General features: G+C 38.3%; 1 protein-coding gene across 2 annotated transcripts in view; it reads left to right on the top strand.

Annotated features, from left to right (window-relative positions):
- The window catches only part of LOC118787848 (protein kinase C-binding protein NELL1-like), a 192,006-nt gene that overhangs the window by 126,387 nt on the left and 42,803 nt on the right, over positions 1-22,816 (top strand). For both annotated transcript variants that reach the window (XM_036543569.1, XM_036543567.1), the window contains exon 13: positions 9,256-9,381. In XM_036543569.1, the coding sequence (XP_036399462.1) occupies positions 9,256-9,381 (126 nt within the window). The remainder of the gene's footprint in view (positions 1-9,255; positions 9,382-22,816) is intronic.

Genomic DNA, 22,816 nt, shown 5'->3' with positions numbered 1-22,816 from the left:
ACAGAAGGTACACTGAGGTAGTTGTGTGGAGTTGGGTGCACTATGCAATGTGCTGTGCTACATTTTGTAAACCTTCCATAAGAAGCTCAGCTGTATAAGTAAGCATGTTTTTGAGTGTATGATTATGATACTGATAGTGTTTGTCTGTCTTGCTATCTTAACCATTATTCTCATCAGCACTGTTGTTTGCATTGGTATATTGCAGACATAGTTTTTTTGTCAGTGCTAGTTTTGGTACTTGGTTAATTTTGTGTTTCTGGCTGTGCCTGTGTCAGTTTTGAAATAATATTTGCTTTTTTAGAAGCATTAGTATTACTATCATTTCTGCCACAAAATTTCTGCAAAAAGATATGTGTTGTCATCTGGACTTGACATGACAAACCAAAGCTCCTCCTCTCATACTTGTGAATGGTATCAGTACATGGTCACATCACTCTGTAGAGATGGTTACTTAACCGCAAGGAAACAGACAGTTAAGATTCTTATAATAGGCCGTAGCTGTTATTAGAGGTTGATCTCTTTGTGTAATGCCATCATTTTATCCAGCTTGCAGACACTTGTGTGGAAGTTTATTGTGCACAACGAGATTTTGAATAACTTCTCTTTTCCTAATCATGCTTTCAATCAGGGGTGTTTCTAGCTATTGAAAAAATCAGGGCTAAGTCAAGTTTTCCTGGGGCTTGTCTTTTTTTTTTTAAGGGAGATCAGCATCAGTAAGTTGGGGAGTTTATATCTACCTTTATAATAAATAAATACTATCACACCTTCAGACGCTGCAAGTCAAGTTCCGCTCTGTTACACAGTCTGTCTGTTGTTTTGCTGTAAACACTACCTTTTTCAGGGCGAAAATATTCAGGGCTAGGCTTAAAATATTTGGGCCTATAGCCCGGAATGATCAGACCTAACGGCACCACTGCATTCAATGATTTCAGTGAAATGCAACCTAGCCAAAGAGTTAAACCTGATTTTTAAGGATGTCTTTTTGTCATCCATTTCAGTGCCTACACAGAGATAATTTTGTATGTCTAGCACATTCCCACTGGCCATTTAGAATAAAATCCTGTCATTTTCAGTTATGCAGCTTCAAAATGCGAACTTTGAGCTGGCAGTTGCATGTATTAAAATGGCTGGAATTGTTGCACCAAGCATCCTGTTAGATCAAAGAAGTCCCCTCATTAGTCATCTTATGTACAAGGCTGTGATGATATTGGGACATCTACAAAGGCACATTATGACATTAATTTTATCATAAATATTCACTAAAATTTCTTAGTTGAAATCAGTCAAATTGTGCTGGTATGACTCAAATGTGCTTAGTTATGATTCTGTAACATTCCTGCTCAGCATACAAGTACTTTGATGGATAGTTAACGATTTACAAATATATAATACACACACACACACACATTTTTGTACAAGTTATCCATTTATACAGCAGGATGGATATTTACTGGGGCAGTTCACGTTAAGCTCACCTGGGAGTTAAATCAGGAACCTTTGGTTACAAGCTGTGCTCCTTAAACACTATGTCATACTGCTACCTGATTCCTCACATGTAGGGGTGGCTTTGAGTGGAGGTGGCAATTCATGAAAGATGTTGAAGGTGGCGTCCCATTTCAATAAATTCAGAGGTGTGACTGTGAAATGAGACGAGCTAGCTTTATACAGATACAGTAGGTAGGTAGATAGCTAGCTTTTTGATTAGATTCCATATAATTATTTCACTGTTGGCTATACAAGTCACCAGATTTGGGTTCTGTTTTGAATGTACACATTGCTGGCAGCAAACGAAGGTGACAGACGATATGGAAGTTGTTCATTGACCCTGTGGTATTTTTCCTCCTTTGATTTGATTCAAATGAGGTTGATGAGGTTCAACATTCGTGCTTCAGTTGTACCCCAGCATGTACCTGTTTTTTTCTGGCTGAGAAATAAATCAGTCTGCATTGTTCTTGTTTTGTAAAAAAAAAAAAAAAATGAAACCATAAACACCGTCATTGTTTTAATTCATCTCAGCACATAAATTTGATTTGAGTGGGGACCCTTATAGCTGTGGTGGGAAGTGAACCCATGTACATCATAGTTCCAGTCAGCAAAGCACTTTATGCATCAAAGTCTTATAAGAATTTTCAAGAAGAGCTGTAGTGTTCTTATCTGAATTCTGCATATTTTCCAGCTTTTCTTTCCACTTATTTTGACTTAAAACTATATACAGCACTGTTTAGCTCATGAATGAATGGGACTTTGCATTCAGCTTTTATCTACATGGTACATTCACATGAGTCGAGTCAGGTTTTTAATTAAACAGTGGTTACATATTATTTTTGTCTCTCACTGTTCATCTTACTACTGAACTGTTATTTTTCTAAAAAGAATATTAATTTCATTTCCTTTCTGTGTCTGTTATGTTGACTAATATTGCATTTCAGTGGTATGCATTCAACTATCTTAGAGAGAGTAAATTTAATTTGCATTCAGCCTTTTATTTAGTTTTAAAAAGTACTACAGCAGTAGCTGCTCCTGAGATGAGCCCTGCCAAGGATTGTGGGAAAGTGGTATTGTGTTCATGTCATTTAAATATATGAGGATTTGTCAGAGCAAGAGTCCCTTTGCGGGTTTTCCAGAGCACCATAGTTAATAACACCAATTTACTGTACCAGGGATAAGCTCTTCCCAGGTCTCAACTCACCTACATATATGCACATCATTCTTTATTACTGATGGGAAAAGGAGCTCTTTTAACAAACAAATGCTGAAAGAATAGTTGTTTCTACTCCTCGAGGAGGAATAGCAGGGTCTTATGAGGACAATGAAATATAGTGGCTGCTGCTCTTTAAGGTTTTCACTTCAATATGAAGTCTCTACCAATATGTATCATAGAAATCATTTCATACACAGCTAATTGAAAAGGCCCCCTGTGAACTTCAATCATTTCAAGTTGATAGTTCATACTGATAAAGACATTCAACATAATAACTGTTGTCCTATATAATTTTTCCAAGGGATATTATAGGTCCACTTAAAATATGTGCATTATATTGTACAATATTATATTTTATTGGCATAATGCATTATGTTATATGTTGTGTGTAGTTGTTGTCCATTTGATATATGATTGGATCTGAATAACATTTTGTCACAAGTCTTTGAGCAGTAGTGTTATACACCAAGGTACTGTGTCTGTGTCTATGGATGTGTAGAGCTGTCATCTGTATTAAGTCTTGCATGTGAAGACTTGTAGAACAAACTTTCTAAGTATTTATCGTCAGCCTTCAATTGGCACAAAATTGTGAATCCTATTCTTCAAGTAAAGCAATTAAACTAGACAATTACGTGAAGAAAATCTGGGCATGGTGGATATTTCCTGGAAGAGACTGCATGAAAAGAAATACAGATAAGAGGTGGAGTACATGTTTGAGGTTGCCCTAATTAAATGCATGAGTAGATACTTCTCCTGTATGACTCTATAGCAAAAAGCAATACATCAAATGGAGGTGTTAGCACATTTCTTTTCAACAACGTGAGATAAGCAACAAGAATTTGTCTTAGCCTGCACCATGTGCCACTTCCACGTTTCATATGTAGTTTAACAACCCTGATGGAATCAGACTGCTTTCATGCTTGTCAAACACTTTCTTTAACTGCTAGCAAACATTAAACTTTTATATCAGGAAGAGATTAGATATGTTTTAATACAGGTGGGGCAAAGGTGAGCAATATCTCACTGACATAAACAAGACAAAGCTATGAATATTTATGAGAGCATAAGGGCGATTTTTAACAAAATGTAAAGAAAAGTTCAGGTCCTACTCAAACCAGACTGAGTCATAATGGACTACATTTGTACATCACCAAATGGCTGTAAAACATAAATGTTAAAAATGAAGTTACGGTAATGGTAATGATAATGGTCATAAAGATGGTAAGATACTGTGGTGTTTAATGTCAGACTAAGGCCAAGTACTGACACTTGCAGAGAGCACCTTTAGGCTGTTTTCACGCTTGGTCCGTATTGCTGCTCTGAACACGAGTGTGATTATTCCCCCCTCCCCCTGCCCCTACCGGTCTCCTTTCACATTACATTTTTTTGGTTGCGAACCCTGGTTCGTTTACATCATCAACATGTAAGGAACGTGCAGCTTTTATTTACCAATGTCGCTAGGCAATGACGCAAAAGGGAGGCAAAATGGAAAGCCACACTATATTTGTTTTCTTATTCGTCTTTTTATTGATATGGTGTCAGCACCAAAATAACCATGTTCGGCATTTTCACTATGCCATAAATGCGTCCCGCTGTCTGAGAGTGATGCAAGCTGCTCGGATAAGGAAGTTTTTGCAGAGACAGGCGGCAATGCGAAATTAATTTTCAGCTTTGTTTGCAGACCATACACGCATACCCTCAAGGTGAGCAAACAGTGTGGCTATCTGCAATTATTTCCCAAATAGTTTTTAGATGCGACAAGCATGAATTGCCACATAGCTGACCTCTAGTCACTATTTTTAAGATTGTTAGCGGTTTTGAAAATTGCATGTTAATTAATAATTTCACAGTGATTTATTTATTGTGGGAGAATTTGGATCCATCTGCGGTCTACTGTGTGGTGGAAACATGTCATCAATAGCGTTTACTTCCTGGTTTTAGCTTTAGCTTTCACACCAAATGCGAATTGGACTGGAGTTCAGGTGAACCGTACCCCAGACCCCCATTTTCTGGAGGACTCGGGTACGGTCCCTTGGTGCGCACCCAGGTTCAGAAAAAGCTTTCACATCAACAAAACAAACCGAACTAACAGCTCAAGTGGACTCGGGTCCGCACCAAAAGCTCTAGTGTGAAAGCACCCTTAATCCAAACAGGAAAGGGTGTGGCATGGATAGTCATATGCCACAGCAGTAATTTTGTATATAATTGTACTGTATATAATTTTGAATATTTGATGAATAGTTTGCTAGCAGCTAGCACTCAGAATAACAAAGGGGAAAGGAGTTGTAGGTCTCCTTTTTAGTGATTTCCCATGTTGTGGATGTAAACTTTTTTGGGAATTTCAAGAACAGTTTGGAGCTTGTTTTTTCCTTTCCTGTGGATTTATTGGCTTTGCCTTTTTCGATTACTTTTTCTTGGACATTGGACATGGTTGGAGAATTTGATTTTCCCTATCAAACTGATAGGATCAAGGATTTTTTCTTGTACTGGATAATTTAGGGCTGGAAATGGACTCTCTATGAACTGATCAACTTTGTCAATGAACTCTGAGTTAATGATATTGATATACTGAACTCTGTTCATCTTATAGCAGCCTTTACTTTGTGAGATGTATTGTGGTTGAGCTGAATTACATTTGATTTATTTGATCAATACACCATGTAACTTGCAGTCTTTAGTCAACTCATCGACCACTGAGGGTGTTGTGCAGCATAGAACAAGACTGTTACAAAGTAGTCCTGCCTGTTTCAACTGATACTCTGTTGTCTCTAGGCTGTAATAGGCTTACTCCTGCATTTACACAGAAATGTGTGATTGGCCTTTTTGTATATTAGTTGTCTTGCTCCCTCTTTTAATTTAAAACAATAATGGTCAGTTGTTGATTGACTATATCTATGACAATAACAGACTTAAATATTCCTCCGCAAGTCTTTTCATCTCAAGACGTTCAAGCTGAATAGTTAATTGACCCCACAGTAACACTGCTCTAAATCCCCTGATGTCCTTTTCACAGAAGACAATAATCAATCAATGCATATTGCGTCATCATCTCTTCAGCACCTTAACGTGCATATAGGAGCAAACACATGCATATTGTGGTAAAGACATTTATGATTAGAGCAGCACACTACAATACTGATTGCAGATTGAAAAGCATGTAGGTAAAACTATTACAAATAAGGACTGCCTAAGTTGTAACATAATATGCATCTGTTTGAGAACTGAAAAGGGATTAACATCTGTGCTTCAGTTTGACTACTTAGCAGACAAATTCTGCATGGAAATCACATATTGTCTGTATCTGCATTGAACACACGTTTTATAATGTCTGTGGACTCTGCAAAAAGACAAGGGAAAGAGCAGAGGTTGTCAAATTTTTTTCCTGTGATCTGCACACAAACAAGCTTACCACTACCTATCCACTGCTAACTTTTATACACACCACTGGAATGAGCACAGTGGTACCAGGGCAGCCTATTATGGATGTTAGGAACCAGGGTACTCATCCCGGATAAGGAAATATAAGTGTGCAGAGTGTACTTTTCGGCCCACTGTCTCTATGTTGGCTAAATGTGATCTTTCATTTTTTGTGACCCTTCATTCTGTGAACTCTGGCCCCCTGTCACATGGGCCTGTCCAAGCCTATCCATCAGAATCTGCTCTGTGTCTGTGTACCACCACAGGGAGGGGGTGCTGCTGGACACACAAAGACCTCGCTCCACCTCCGGAGTGGGTGTTAATGAGTTTTTCTGCTAGAGCCTTCAATCTCAAACCATTATTTTTTTAGCCTGTGGGGATCAGATTGAAAAATGACCCTTACAAATACATTATCAAACCATTCCTATTTTTTACCGTCTCAGAGCTTCTGTCATCAAATTTGCTCAAACCCCATTCTGCAAATGACAACCTGCTCCGCTCAAAACAGTGAAAGAGTATAATTTATTACGGCAAATCACTGTCAGTCTTTTGTGCCTTTGTTTACTGTGGGCAAGACGATTCTGTCAGATAGACATGTTTCGATTAACCTCCATTGCAAACCTCCTGTGCAAGCTAACCCACTCTCTGCAAGGAAGACAGTCTTATTTTTAGCGAACAGTTTTTCCCCAGTCATGACCTACATCTGCCGGGAAATAAATAAATAAGGCTACAGGCGCAGACGAGTCAGAGAAATTAATTACCCCGGTGTAAAATGACATGGCCCTGCTCTGCCACAAATCCTCACCTGCTCTGTATGCTCAATGTCAAGGAAGTGTGCAGAGATCAGTCAAAGCAGGCAGGATTAGAATCAGGAAGAGCTGTGAACAGAAGACAGGAGATGCAATTGCCTTGTATTCCACTGACATTTTTTTTTTCATTTAGTGCATCCAAATGCATATATTCATATGTAACAAAGAACACTGACTAACCTGTTTAGTTTCATCTTTACATTTCAAGTACTAACTGTGGCTTTTTCCTGTGCCTTTGATAAGTGATACAATATGCTCATTGACATGACTTTCATGGTACATTAACAGTGGAAAAATGGAGAGGTGGACATAATTAGAATCCATTACAATAATATCATATCACTAGGATTCAAGGTGTTTTCCTCTGCTTGGTCCTCTCCCTTGTTCTGTAGGATCCTGGTATAGGTGACACAGGCCCAAAGGAGGCCATGCAGTCAGTGTCAGATACTTACACATTGGACAGGAACGTGTTGCTTTGTCTCATTCTGTTGCTGCTCAAGCTGTGTTCCTGCAGAACTGGCCCAGTGTCTGTGAGGAGAGGCAGAATCAGTTCAGAGTGAAATTCTGCATTCTTCAGTGGAAAGGGGCTCGGCTGTCCACTGCATGGGTCCCTGTCAATGGTAGTGCTGGCCTGCTATTCTTACTGTATACCTGATGAGTTTGCTTTGTCTGGCTTTGTTCCTTCAACAGAACCTAAATGATAGAGCTGGATAAGGCAGTACAGCCTGACTCATAGTCTCCATTTGACATTGGGTGCACCCAATCTGTGTGGACCATGCTCAGTGCAGACTATTCACAGTCATGCATTAAAATGAACAAAATTGAAATGCAAGGAAAGCCTGTCTAGGCTGAGAGCATTTACAGTTCCATATTTGTGCATACCCCCAACTAAATGAAAATGTATGCATTGGATAATTATAGACAGATTATTCTGCTTAAAATGTTATACTTTAATCGTAAAAGCATTTCACAGAGCCCTACTGTACACAAATAACATATTTTATTCTGGAAAACACCTGTCCCTGTAGTTAGTATTTTGTAAATTGTCTTGTGGCATAGATGACACTGACAGAGTGCTTCCTGTAGTGTGTTATGAGGTTCTGGCCCTTCTGTGTTGAGTTTTGATCACTCTTACTGGCAAAATTTCTCTAGGTCCTTCTCTAGGTCCTTTTGTTTTTTGTTTCTGAGCTGTCCTCTTGATCTTGAACCACAAATTTCTAATTGGATTGAGGTGCAGAGGTTGACATGATTAACTGAGAACATTTATTTTGTGCTCATTTAACAATTTCTTTGTAGATTTGCAACATGCTTTGGACTGTTGTCATGGTGGAATGTCAATGTTCAGCCAGAGGATCTTGGCAGAGAGAACCAGCTATGGCAAAACCTAATCTGCCATATTTAACAGTGTTTTTTTTTTTTTGTTAGCTATAAGACTCATCTTTTGTGCAGAATATTACCCAGATTGCCGAAAATCTACATTTTCATTGCATTTGACAATAAGGCAAGCTGCCAGTTGCCATTGCAGGGTAGATTGGCAAATTCAAGTTGCCTCTTTTGTGTGGATAGTCTTCAAAAGACGCTTCTTCCTTGCCACTCTGTCATGAATGCAACATTCATGCATGCAGCTTTATATGGTTCCTTTTCATGCTTTTCCCCTGTTTGCATTCAGCAATTATATGTTACACTCGACTCACCATGACAATTCTCTGCAGTCATTCGGGAGTGCTGAGCTGCTGAACCAAAACAGCTCCACGAGACAAATATTAAAGTACAACATTTTTATTTAACATAATTATTTAAGTGGAAAAAACATCCGATGTATAGATTTTTCTTATATCGCATGTTTTTGTTCCTATTTAATCATGCGTATAAATAAATATGCAGGGAGGGTCATTTATCAGGTTGCCTTTAGTGTTCACAATTACAACTTTCTATGTTCATGTTTTTCATGGTACTTGAGTCTAAGGATTGTAGTGAAAAACTGAAACTGTGGGTTTTCTCTCTTGGAATTTCTCAAAATTGGTCATTCTCATAATCCTCATTGCTTTTCATCTTGAAAAATGTTTATTTTATATTGTATCAGAAATGGTAAATTTATAGTAAAATAATGATAATTAGTTATTGGTAAGTGTTGTATTTTTTACATCCACATCCACATCATTGTATGAATGCACAGGTAAAAAATGAGTGGATTGATTTCTGGAAACCCCATCCCCTCAGCATGAGTATTTTATTCACTAAGCCCTTCCATTTTGCAGTTAGTCAAGCCTAAGATCACAAGGATGCCAAACGTTTCATGTGAAGATTACTCTGCTCTTGTTCCCTTAGATATTGATGAGTGCGCAACGCAGATGCACTACTGCCATGCCAACACTGTGTGCGTGAATCTCCCCGGAGGCCATCGCTGTGACTGCCTGCCCGGTTTCATCCGAGTCGACGACTTCTCCTGCACAGGTGAGACAGCAGGCCGCTCCACTCTTTATTTTAAAAATTCAGTCTCAGTGTGAGTGTTTTTTTCCTGACTACTACAACACCTCCTGGGCAGCCTCATGTCAGGTGTCACTTGGAAGTGTGACAGTATATTCAGGAGTACAGTACATGCAGCAGTCGTGTGTTGCTTGTTTAGAGACACACAGACTGAGGTATGTTTTAAGATTTTAAGATTAAGGAGTAAATATATACTCATAAATGGATACTAAGATGAGGAGTGGTGCTACTGAGATAGTAAGGGCCCACTCTGTGGAGATTAGGCTGTCTGAAATTTTGTGATACTTTCCATCTTCTGTTAAGCACTAAATTGGAGTGTTTCCAAGAAGTTGCTATTATTTGAATTGATTAACTCAGATCTGCACATTTAAAAAAATGTACCCCTTGCACAGGACTGTACTGCAAATTCTATGAAGTAATATTTTTGTAGCATTGAAAACCCACATTTTGATAACGATGATCATATTGCTGTCATTTGACAAATGAATTTGGTGGGCTGAAGCAGTCGTAGGAGCAGGGCCGGCCCGACGCATAAGCGAACTAAGTGGCTGCTTAGGGCCCCCCGTGGCCACCAGGCGCTTGAAGATGTCCCACAAGAGAGTTTGAAATGTTTTTTTGTGATATATTTAGGGTTGTCAAAATAACGACTTAATTTCGATTAATTAATTATAGAAAAAATAACTCATTCATAAAATAAATGCAGATTAATCGCACTCTATGATGCCCCTTGACCCCATATGTCATTGTGCATTTAAGCAATATCACACGAGAGGTAGTGCTGTTATACTGAATATCAGCATGGCTGTGATTCGGTTGTAGGTATGAGGCTGCAAGCCAAGTGTTGAAGATAGTCACAGCCATGCTGATATTCAGTATAACAGCACGACCTCGAGTGTGATATTGCTTTTATTCAACAGTTCTACAAACAAGGCTGTTTATCAAGTAACGATAATTTGAGACAACAAATTATGTTTTTTTGTTGTTTATTCGGCTCCGCCAAGATTACATTTACACGTGTTGTCAAGCAACACTTAAACAGTTTCTTGACTGCAGGTTAGTTAGTTAGCTAGCTAGCTAGCTTCCTGCTTTTTATCATACACAAAAAGGCTAGCTAGCTACTTTCTTTCATACCCAACAGCAGGCTCGCCAGCTACATTTATCATACACATAAAGGCTAGCTATGCAGTAGGCAAGCAAGCCACTTTTAATCGTAGCCCACTACACGCTAGCGAACTACTTTGTAGCATACATGGACAGGCTAGATATACGGTAGGCATGCTAGCTTGCTATTGTTTATCATACCCAACTGCAGGCTAGCTAGGTTCTTTTATATCATACACGGAAACGTATCCACATTATATACTATATATATCCACTATATATTACTGTTGGTCTATGTTGCCTAACTAATTTTAGTTTAGTTTTTTGGCATCTGAAATATGACACATTCACAATCATTACAATGTCAAGGATAAAATGACAAACTTATTATTTCCATCATTGTTTTTGCTGAAACATTTCTGATTTTTTATTTCCTCAGTTCATTAGGTCATATTTTTGATTGTTATGGTAGGGATGCACAATAACACAATGGCGGCAGTGTAGCATAGTGGTTAAGGAGCAGGACTCGTAACCGAAAGGTTGCTGGTTCAATCCCCGCTGGGACACTGCTGCTGTACCCTTGGGCAAGGTACTTAACCCACAGTTGCCTCAGTAAATATCCAGCTGTATGAATGGATAACATTGTAACCTATGTAAGTCGCTTTGGATAAAAGCGTCTGCCAAATGAATAAATGTAAATGTAATGTAAATATTGGCACGACATAAAAACTTAAGAAGTTAAATTTCCGCCGATGTGCCTGGCCAATAAGGTGACGCGTTAACTATGCGCACATGATGATGCTAAATGTTTATTATGAGCGCCAGCAACAAGCAAGCTGTATGGAAGTAGCCTATTTCAAAGTATCTGAAACAGATAACAAAATTGCTATTTGCAATGCTTGTAAAGCACCAGGGATGCGAGGAGTGGTAAAATAAGTTTCTCTTATTTTATATCTTAAGCTTTTCTCTGCTTCTGGAGGGGCGTGAGATCATTGTTTAATATCGCGGCTCAATAAGTAGAGAATGCAATGGGAAATAAAACAAGATAGCCCGCGAACGCGGAGTTCATGCTTTGGGACTTGAATGGAGGTCCTAATGGTCTAAACCGACCCCTAGCTAAGTTTCTCACCCTGGTAGGATGCTATCTGTGTGCTGCTAAGCTTTTCTCTGCTTCTGGAGGGGGTGTGAGAAAAATTTTAAATAACACTGCTCCGGAAGCAGAGACAGCAATGGGAAATAAAACAAGACAACCTGTGATCGCCTAGTTCCTGCTTTTCTGTAACTTTATTGTGTCTCTGCTCATTCAAAATAAATATCGTGGCTCCATAAAGAGAGAATGCGATGGGAAATAAGACAGCTCGTGATCGCCGAGCTCATGCTTTGGGACTTGAACAGAGGGCCTAATGGTTTCGACCGACCCCTAGCTAGGTTTCTCACCCTGTGAGGATGCTAGTTATGTGAGACCATTATTAAATTACACAGCACCTATATCTACACTATATCGGCATCGGCAATCGGCCAAAATGAGTTGAAAATATCGGCATATCGAATATCGGCAAAAATCCAAAATTGTGCATCCCTATGTTATGGCCATTATTGCATATTAACAGTGAAAAAATGTTCTGAATGGGAAATAAAAGAGATGTTGGCCTTTGAAGTTTATAATGTCTGTTATATTTGATGCAGTCATCTACTAAAATCCATTTGAACTGAAATATTTTTAAATGCTTCTCATGGCAAATATTGATATATGCGATTAGATTAATTAATCACAAAGCATGTAATTAATTAGATAAATTTTTTTAATTGCTTGACAGCCATAATTATATTATGTCAATGCTAATCATACAAAAACGCAATATTATGTGAACAATAGTCAATAGTATTGGCGGTGCCAAGGCGGTGGGGGGCCCCCAAATCAAATTCTGCTTAGGGCCCCATAAAGGTTTGGACCGGCCCTGCGTAGGAGAATGCCTGTCAAAAGCAATGCTGTTGCTCCAGTGCAATTTTGGTGATGATGTTCTATCAGCTGAATTTTTTATATGGTGTAGACTCAATAAAACCGAGCCTGCATGCTGCTGTAGACACTGTGCCATTCTTTCTTTGTATCGGCTCAGTCTGCTGTGTAATTCTGTATAGATCTGTGCGTGCACCACTGCATCATGCTCTCTACAACGCCTTGCACTTCTGAGTAGTACTATACTATATACTATACTATACTATAATACTTCATTTACTTCAGAATGGCTAATGCAGAAAGTGTTCATTCGACATCCTTCTGCAACTTTCTTCACATCAAACTCTTCCACTGGTCGTTTTGCAAGACATCCCTCTCAGCGTTCCAACAATGTGTTGTGCCATTTTCCCTGTATTTTCTGATTCATTTGAGAAATTTGCAAACCAACGAGAGGTAGTGCAAAGCGCTTGATTAGCTGAGCCGTTAATCAGCAGCAGTGTTTCCAATGAGATAATAAAGAACTGGCTGGTTCATTACGGTGATTGATTTGTGTAATGTGGATATCACATGTATAATTGTATCCATTTTGTCTGACAGCATTACCCTCTCGGTTTTTTTGGCTTGAAGAGTGTCAGCCACTTCCAGATATCCAGCCATTGTAATTGCAGAAACTCTGTAGGGTGTGCTGAGATGTTATGTGACAGTTAAAATATAGTGCAGGGCTTGTGGCTTCCTTTAAAATTCTGTTTGGTGTGATCTGAAGATCTCCCAGAAATAAGACTGCAGCCACTGCCATTATTCCCATCATTATCCTCATAATCATTATTGCATTTTGCAGTAATTTCTTAAATATAAAAAAGTGTTTTTTACACAGTCTTGGAAAGCTGACAGATAATGCTTATTCATTCCTGTTCATTCCTATATACACATCCAGCTGGTAAGCCAACTGGTGACTGCTCTGCACAGTTTAGTGTAGTACAGAAACCATATGAATCCTGGGGTCTCTCTTTTCCATGTATGAATCCCATGATTTTTCATGCTTGTTGCCTTTACGCAACACTGTTTTGGAATTGGAAGTAGTAAGCTTGTGTCAGTGCAAGAAACTCTCACAGGAGTACTTAGCCGTCCTCTGATACACTAGGACACAGCCAATGCCTGTTTTTCACACCAAAAGTCTAGGCATGTCACGACACCAGAAATTTAGTAGTCGCTACCAATACCAGTGAAATTCCATGATTCTCGATACCCAATTCGTTACCACGGTAAAAAACAAAAACAAAACAATAAATCCCATGGACTTAAATGTACACTCCTTTATTAAAAACATTTTTATATAACAAAAAAACAACAACAGTGGCATGTAGCCTTCAAGTAATAAGTAAAAAGAAACAGCTATTAACATTACAAAAAAGAACAGTGGCATGTAGCCTTCAAGTATTTAAAACAAACAATACTGTGCTTAATTACAAACTTTTTATGATGGCACAGCATTTCAATTGAACAACTGAACACACAATGTACTAACACACACACACACACACACACACACACACACACACCTCTATATACTCAGAGTGCAAGCAGTAGTTTAAATTTACTGACATGGTGAAAAACCATTAGTCCATTAAATCTTTATTTAAAAAGCTAACATTATATTTTGATGACAGATGACACAGACTGAATGGTAAGGACGGTAGCCTACTACTACGAGCTATGGTTACATTACGTTAGCCTAAACAGGGTAGCCTTTAGCGTTTAGCCATTTCAAACGTCGTATGGAACATAGTTGGCTGCACAGCAATGCCAGCTGTCTCAAACAAAAATAATGGTAACGCGTATTTCAGGATAAGGATAACAAGGATAATACTTTGCATACATTGCTACTGTAACGTTAACATGAATTAACATGAAACTCACTCACCTTGAATTTTTTTGAATAAATCTGGATGTCTGTCTTTGAGGTGCTTCGCTAAGTTGGAAGTGTTTCTCCTTTCATCTGAAAAGTTCGATGGCACCGTTATGCACCGTGCATACTGGTTTTTGCAAATTTATTATTAATCCCTGATGATCCGCCTCATACGCAAAATACTTCCATACACGACTCTTACTGTTTTTGTTTTCGACAAGTCTAGGCGGAGCTGTCGCTGCAGCTGCATCCCCGGTACCTATGGTACTGTAGAAAAACGAGTACTGTCACGTTTTCAGAATTTTGGCATCAACTTGGTACCAAAGCATCAGTTCTTGTGACATCCCTACAAAAGTCACACAGCACACTCCAGTGAAGTGGCTGCTCTTTGGAGGACAGGTGCTACTTCACTGATGTAACCTGAGCAATTTGCAGCTACCTGATGAATCACAGGCTGTCTGAGAGTAGTGGGGTGAGAAGCCCTGCCGACATACCCACCTCTTTGCCTGGCAGAGCAAAGCCAGTTATCTTCTGATGAAATGGCCGGGTCTGACCCTGGAGTTGAGCTCAGCTTATGCTTGAGGCAAGTACCTAAACTACTGAGCTATCCGGGAGCCTCTGACTCGCATGGACTTTAATGCACTGCACAACAGGTTCATTAAGAATGAAATTCATTTTGTCAACTATGTGAATGTTTTTTCATTGTGGGGTAAAACTGCTGTGAGCTTACACTTAAAAGAAGCGTTAATTAATGGCAAAAGTAGGAAATTAATTCACTAGTGTTAAATAATGATGTCTTAATAACTATAGTGAGACAATCATGCTGTCATGCTTTTTAAATCTTTTATTTGTGTATCACAGATCATCAGCAGTTTCCATTTCAACTGGCTCTTGTGTATGGAAATACATTTGACTTTCAGTGTTCCACTGCAAATGGCATTTACTGATCCCAAATGGGGCTAAGCTTGTTGACAACACAATAGATAATTATAAGTTTATGCAAGTAGTAACCTTTCAGATAAACCAGAAAATTTTGGAGAATGAAGGAAATCAGACAATCATAGTGTGTGATTAAACACCTTTGGTGCTTTCACATCACAGAGCGATGCGTATAATGAGTATTAGATGGAATTTACCGTGTTTACAAGTGAGCCGGATTAGTTCAGTCAGTGCTGCTGCATGGGGAAAAGCCATCTTTAATTGGCTGAGAGTTGGCAATTGTGTGCAAGTGAGTGTCCATGGAAAATCAATGCATTCTGATGTTTCTAAACTGTTTGGGTCAGTGCCACGGAACATACACAGGCTCCATTAATGGGTTCGCACTATCAACACAGATTAGGTAGTGAATCCCTCCACAGTTCCTCTTTTGAAGTACTTTATGCAATGCTTTCCCCTGCCAAAGCTCACCTGTGAGTCAATATTAATATTTTGAAATCGGTGCAGAGTCTTTTCCCATTTTACTGCCCTTTGTATTGAGCTAATTGACTTTGGTGCTCAATTAATGCTTTGCTAGCCCAGTAATTACCAGTCACATAGCCAATTGGTAACTGATGGCGTCTCTTTTTCTGCCAGAAGGCTTTTGTGTTGGTGGCATAACATCTGTTGGTACTTTCCATTTTGTTGTGGTCTTGCCTCTTGTGATGCTACATGTTACCAGTCATGTACCAGTGTAATGCATCACTGTAATTCATAAGTAATATGTCTTGACAATATTACAATGTCTTCAAAGCAGGTAATGCAGGTAGTGCTTGTAACTTTGTAATGCAAACAATCTCTCTGTGCATGTTTAACATTTCATCTTCCATAGTGTGCCTACATCTGCTTTCAGCCCCCTTCATATTTAGAATGAGCCTGACATTTCCCACTCTCAGCCTTATTGTATTATGATTCCCCTCAGTTTCATGCCAATATGCTGCTGCTTTCTCACATGCAACCTTTTGCTGGGAGTAGGGCATGCACTGAAATCTTATTTAACATACCCCTTGCCAATGACTGCGGAGCTGGTGCCTGCTACTCACCTCTGTCTCCTGCAGCTTATTATATTGGCCTTTAGCCATTTCTCTGAGATATCATCGTGTTTCATTTTCTGCTAGTGTAGATAAAAATGTGACTTATGAGAAGGTGTGCTTTGGTGTTTCAGTGGCAAATCATAGGAAAATAGTCTGGTCACCTGATGGTTGTCGCACAGTACTAGTAAAGGCAATATCTTTTGAACGATATCTGAACAGAAGCCGTAACAACTGAAACCATTGAAGCATGTTTTTTTTTTATCCATTGTATATCTGTTGGATGGATGTGAAATTTGTGACATGAAGTAATAGGAATATTAATGGATAGTGATGACATCATGTTTTGTTGGTATATTAAATACAGGGCAGTTGATAATGCTATGTTGTGAATTTATCAATTTAATGCAGCTGAGTGTATTATTTTGCTGCTGAGTATATTTATTTTGAAAGATTATGGTAATGAAAAATTGATACTTTCACTGAGATATACTGTATCTGTAAGTTTAATTAAATCCAATTCCAGTTACACAAATAATGAATTTTGAGCTCAAGTGTAATGAAATCCAAAAGCTTTTCAGGCTTTGTGTTCCCTTGATGGCTGCTACAGTAAAATGAAAATGATCCCAAAGCGAGAAAATGATCCCAACCCTATTAACATGGCCAAGTGCTGCTTCAGTGTGTGGACTGTTCTTATAGGCACAGTCTGGAAAACAATTTAAATTCAACAAGAAATAATATGTAAAGCAGACTGTTCTTTTACTCAGCATATTCTATTTTCCAGTATTAGTTCTGTTCCAGAATTCTGAGTTTATGTTCAGCTATAAACCACATAATATATAACATGCCTCCACTGTGCACTTTATGTCATGATATTTTACAGTGGGATTGATGGGGAGACCTAGGTCATTTCTGTTCCTATCAAAAGTAGTGAAAGTGTCTGAATTGTTGCCTTGTCCTCTCCCTCTTTGGTGTGCCCTGATTAATATGCACTGTGAGGAACTATAAAAGGATTACATTCACTCTCATGCTGAAAGGTGTAAAAAAGTTTGAGAAATGCAAGTTGCCATATAAGCCAAGCTATTTTCCCCACAGTCTTTTTTACCATTTTATTGGGCAATATAATGGGTTGCAGTATCTCCTTATGGTTTCCCCACTCTGTGTTTGTTATGCAGAGGGGAGCTTTAGAATACTCTGAATGTTACAGGGCCTTTAGTGAATAGAGTAAAGAATATTTATATATTTAAGTAATGTGCAACATACCATACTCAGCATGTAAAACCTTTTAGATTTTGTCTTTTTTAATTGTTTGGCTCATTATCAGACTTTGTAGGCATGTAGAAAATAGTATGTATGTATGTGGGTAGGTATACATACATATACACACATAGGTATACATATATACACATGACAGGGCAACTGTATTGCTCTTGGGGCAATTTCTGAATCTCTCTGGCCATTAAATTTCACTTTACCACGTGGTACTGTTTGATGTCTGAGAGGAAGGCTTCTGTTTGAAAAACAAAAAGAATTTATGAGTAACTCATGATTTCAGGATAAGATAAAGAGTACTGAAAGTAATAACTTTTGAATACGTTAAAGATGCATTATTTATATGTTTGTTTGTTGTATATATACACGTAAGATACTGGATATGCATAATACAGAGAAATGAATTGTTGAAATCTGTGACTACAGCTGGGAATTGGATTATTCATACACATGAGATTATGACCAAAATTCTGTGTTTTATTACTCACGTCACCATGGGAGCAGAGCATGGCCAGTTACCACACATCATTCTCCCCGGTTGTCAAGGGTCAATTCTGACATGATTCATCCTGACATGGACATCATTTCATAATTATCCTGATGAGCTTCAAATTAGGCAGAGATTATATGTGTAGCTTTTCTTTGCTGTGCAATGTCACCATTACTTTCTTCAGCCTGGGAAATATATGTGCCGCTAAAGGGGAAACGAGATACGGTGCATGGCCCATGTTTAGACCTGAATTTTAGACATCTAGAATGTTAAGGAGTGAAAAAATTTTCATCATTGACCTTGGATTTGGGTTTCTGTTTAAATTACCACTCACCCTTGCTTTCCCACTCTCCAGTATGCACAGACTCATTGGAGGCAGAAAGCCCTTAAAGGGTCACCTTGCATGCACTGCACTCCTCCATTTATTAACTGTAGGCTCCATTAAATAAAGAGAGCATCAACACCGCATTCACTTGTTGACTTGTGTGTTCACGGAGTGGGGACAGGAAAGACCCATAAATAATCTTTAATGGAATCAGTTAAAATATTTCCAGATAAGACTCCAAATACCTATTAAGTATGATTATTTTTTTGTTTGCTTGTTTCCACGGGAATAGCTTAGGAATGTCTTAGAAGCTGAGAGCCAGGGAAGCATCCCAATATGAGGCTCTGGGTAAACCCAGTTTCCAGGTTTAAGATGGATTTTTTTAAAAGGTGAGAAATGATGATCTGTAATGGAGGTGAGTCGAGGACACGACACCATGGTGGAAATGCAGCACAGCAAGCCTCCATCCAGTAATGACTAGAGTGCCTGTGTCGGGGAGCGGCTGTAAATGATCCATATTCCACATATTCACTACAAAATTGAAAAATGGAACTGAGAAGAATACCAATTTGCAGTGTTAAGCTTATTTTTGTGTGGTGCATCTTTGCAATTCAAAAGCAACACTGTGCAACCCCCCCTCCCCAACCCCCAAATAAAAAAAATTATAAATTTGTCTGTGACAAGTGAATCTGCATATTGAGGGTAGCCTCAAGTTCTCACTGCACTGAATGAAATGTGGAGGATTTCATCTTCAGCGCAGGCTGATGTTCCCCAGATGTGCAATAACACATCCACCCTCATCCCATATTTCACTGGGGAGGAAGTGTTTGTGGAAGATCGTTTTATGTGTTAAACTTGCTTGAGGGCTCAATAAGTGCAACTCATTCATTAAGAAGAAACTTAATAGTCGTGAACATGATGGCTTGTGCATATTCATGAGGACTGTGTCACATAACAGGAGGTGTTCCTCACTGAGAGGAGAAATGTCCTGCCATGAAATCGCTGTGTTGCGACGAGAGCAAGGACTAAGAGAAAATGTGAGGGGAAAATATATTTACGCACTCACACGAAGAAGGGAATGAGGCCACTGGATATGGCAGTTTTTAGCTATGCGGAGCAGCCTTTATCACTCAACACACTACTTTCAGATTTGGTTACAATATAAATATTATTGAGGGACTGAGAGGATAAAGCTGAGCAACATACAGTAAATGTATAATGCAATAATACTTATACAATTATACAATAATTATACAATTATACAATAATACTAATACTCAGGCTTGAGCTTCACTCACCTGCCACAGAAAAAAAGTCAGTAATGGCACTTCACTTAAGTAATCTGCCACACCAGATGCCTTTAAATGTACACAATGTTAGTCTTATCTACACAAACTCCTGTACCCATTTGCTGAAAATCCCACTTGTCCTACCTCTTTGGGTGAGTCATGAAAACTCAGTTATACTTCTCATTGCAAGCTCATGTGTGAATTACAGTTTTTTCACTGATGGTGTCCTATGCTTGATTGCATTTCTCAGACAGCCTTTACTATAATACGATTCCTGATCACACATGGATTGTCGTTTCAGTGACAATGTGTGTATTTCAGATTTCACATAGACCTCCTTGATACTTAAATGGCTGTGTTTCATTAATTAGATGTACAAACAAATGGTATAGTTAAAAGCACACAGTACTTACAGAGCAGCAAGCCTTCTTTTGTGAGGGTAACAGTGGAGATGGATGAAAAATACAGCCACATCATACATTGCACAAGCCTATGAATTGTGGATTTTATAGGTCATTGCTTTTGCAGTCTGTTGTTAACATGGGTGATGTACCTATTCAGGCTTTTTGGAGTGTTCCACACAAATAAGCAGAATGCCCCTGAGGTCTGACTTCTCAACTATATATTGCCCCATCTAACCTCATTTGAACATGCACAGAATTCAGAGACTGCTTCATGCAGCCACACAATAAACTGTGGAACATGGACTGTTTTGCAGTTTTCTCCTTATCTTCTGCTTCTCCATTTTCATTTTCTTGTTGCCTCACATCACCACAAATCCCCCTTTCCCCCTGATAATGTATCTCACCATTGGTCTGTCTGGATAGCCTATTTTGTCATATTCAGCCCATATCTACTTCCATTCATTGTAATGTTATATATATATATATATATATATATATATATATATATAATATGTAATATAAATTACAGGTGCTGTCTCTGTTATGTATTGGTAAGACCATAACATACTATTGGAGAGTTTTGCCTTTAACTGGACAAATGACAATTCAGTATATGTGAATGCTTTTAAAATGAACAAAAATCAGTTGTGAAGCATGCCCCACTCTTCTATCAGCAGTGCCTAACATGTTAAAGATATAGATAAATATTTCGTACTAGGTCATGCAGTATATTCATACATACAAGCTATACAAACAATAATGTGGTTGCTATGCCATTTTCTCCAATTGGGAAATTTTAGGATTATCTCTGTCTCTGCTTAATTTCATTACTGTCTGCCTGGTTCTACATATTTGCCCATTATTTAACCCCATTCAGTGTGTAAACAAATGAATACATCTGCTTAGATTGTGCCATACACACTTGCAAAAATAGCTGAAATGAATACTCAGTGTTAATATCAGTATGACCAACAATTGTCCAATGTCCAACAATTTTGTGCACTGAAAATGTTTTGAAAGTATTATTAAAAATAATGATGGTTTGAATTTAAATGTGTAAATTTACATTAACAAATGTTACCTAAACATATAGCACATATAATCTGAAATAAATATGTAAATAAAAATATGAAAGTTCAGACATGAAAATATGAATAATAAATGTGCAGACTCCTTATTTTAAAAAGTTTTTGTTTTTTGTTATTCAACAAAAATGTTTTCTTCTCAGTAATGATTTCAGCATCCTTTGAAATGTGACACTTACGTGTCAGCCATGCTTTGAGTGCAATGTATATATGAGTTGAGTCAGTGGCCTTGGATCCCACTGCTGACACCATATGTAGTAAAGGGCAAGAGCAGTCACCCCCCACCCGGCCTCGAACCCGGGTCTATGGGGTACCAAACCTGTAGCTTGACCGCAACACCAAAGAGCCAGGGTTGTTGGTATGGCAATCAGAGCGCATACTCAGCTGTAGTGACAGGATTATAAAAGAGATGGTGCATGAACACCGAATCTGGTATTTATTTTTCCTTCACTTGCTAATTTTTTGATTGACTGAATATCTGATGCAATTAGTGAAGGAGAATGAAATTAACAAATGATGACTTTCACTCCAAACAATTAAGTGAATCAAATGTAAAAATGAACAGACTGCCAGATAAGACTGTGTTTCATGCTGTGCTGCAGTTTCATGTAATGAAATGAAATGGTTTAGTTTGTTAATGTTTCATATGTCACAGAAAATGTTTCCCAGCATACATAGAACTACTGTCAAAGACAGTCTTTCAGAATTTGAGTTTTTGATTAACATCCATACACCAGATTCACTAGTTATATGTTCAAACAATTCTCTATGTTTAAGCAAAATCTGATGAACATTTAAGGATTAATCAGTTTTTCCTTAGTTGGAATTTGTTGTCAGTATTTGTTGTCATTAAAAAGAAAAGATATGGCTGTTCCAGACTACCACTACAGTACACGTGAGTACACGTTTGAGCAAGACAGTGGTTTTTTTTGCAAGTCTGATAAAACTGTAGAACTATCAACTTTATATGTGAACATAATGACCTGTTGAAATATGTAATCATGAAATTCAATTTGCAATTTGCACATACATATACAAGGTAGCTAATAAGCTGGCTGATAACTAACATACAGTAAATGCTAAATAGTAATTGTGAATCTGTGTGATTTACCCACCCAAGGGGCATATTAATAGTTCTGTTTTCTGTTTTAATTCATTAATTCAGATAGAGCAGTAATAGTTATAATAATAGCAGTAAGAACATCTGAAACAAAGACCAGCTAATGCATGTGTAGGCTTCGAGCAGCTAGAAACAGGAGGAAAACTGCAGTGTGTATTATTGATATACGTGTAGCTTTGTGATACAATTTCTAACCTCCTCTGCTGGAGATAATTCATGTCTAGACCATTATTTTTCTAATAGAATTTGCAGTACTGATGCAGCTGTACCACTGGAGCCACAAGACCAAAACATTGTCACATTTTGATGTATTTTCACTAGCCAGCGCCACCTTCTGCAATTCCACTTTTCATTTTACATGAGCCAGCAAAGAATGGGTGCTGTACCACGCGTGGACCGTAGAACTGTGAACGAGAAACACCGGTCAGATAAGTGATATTGTATTAT

Source organism: Megalops cyprinoides, chromosome 13, assembly GCF_013368585.1.
Source record: "Megalops cyprinoides isolate fMegCyp1 chromosome 13, fMegCyp1.pri, whole genome shotgun sequence".
In the NCBI taxonomy this organism is placed as follows: domain Eukaryota; kingdom Metazoa; phylum Chordata; class Actinopteri; order Elopiformes; family Megalopidae; genus Megalops; species Megalops cyprinoides.
The sequence above is the reverse complement of the archived record's forward strand: the minus strand, read 5'-3'. Positions and strand labels throughout refer to the sequence as shown.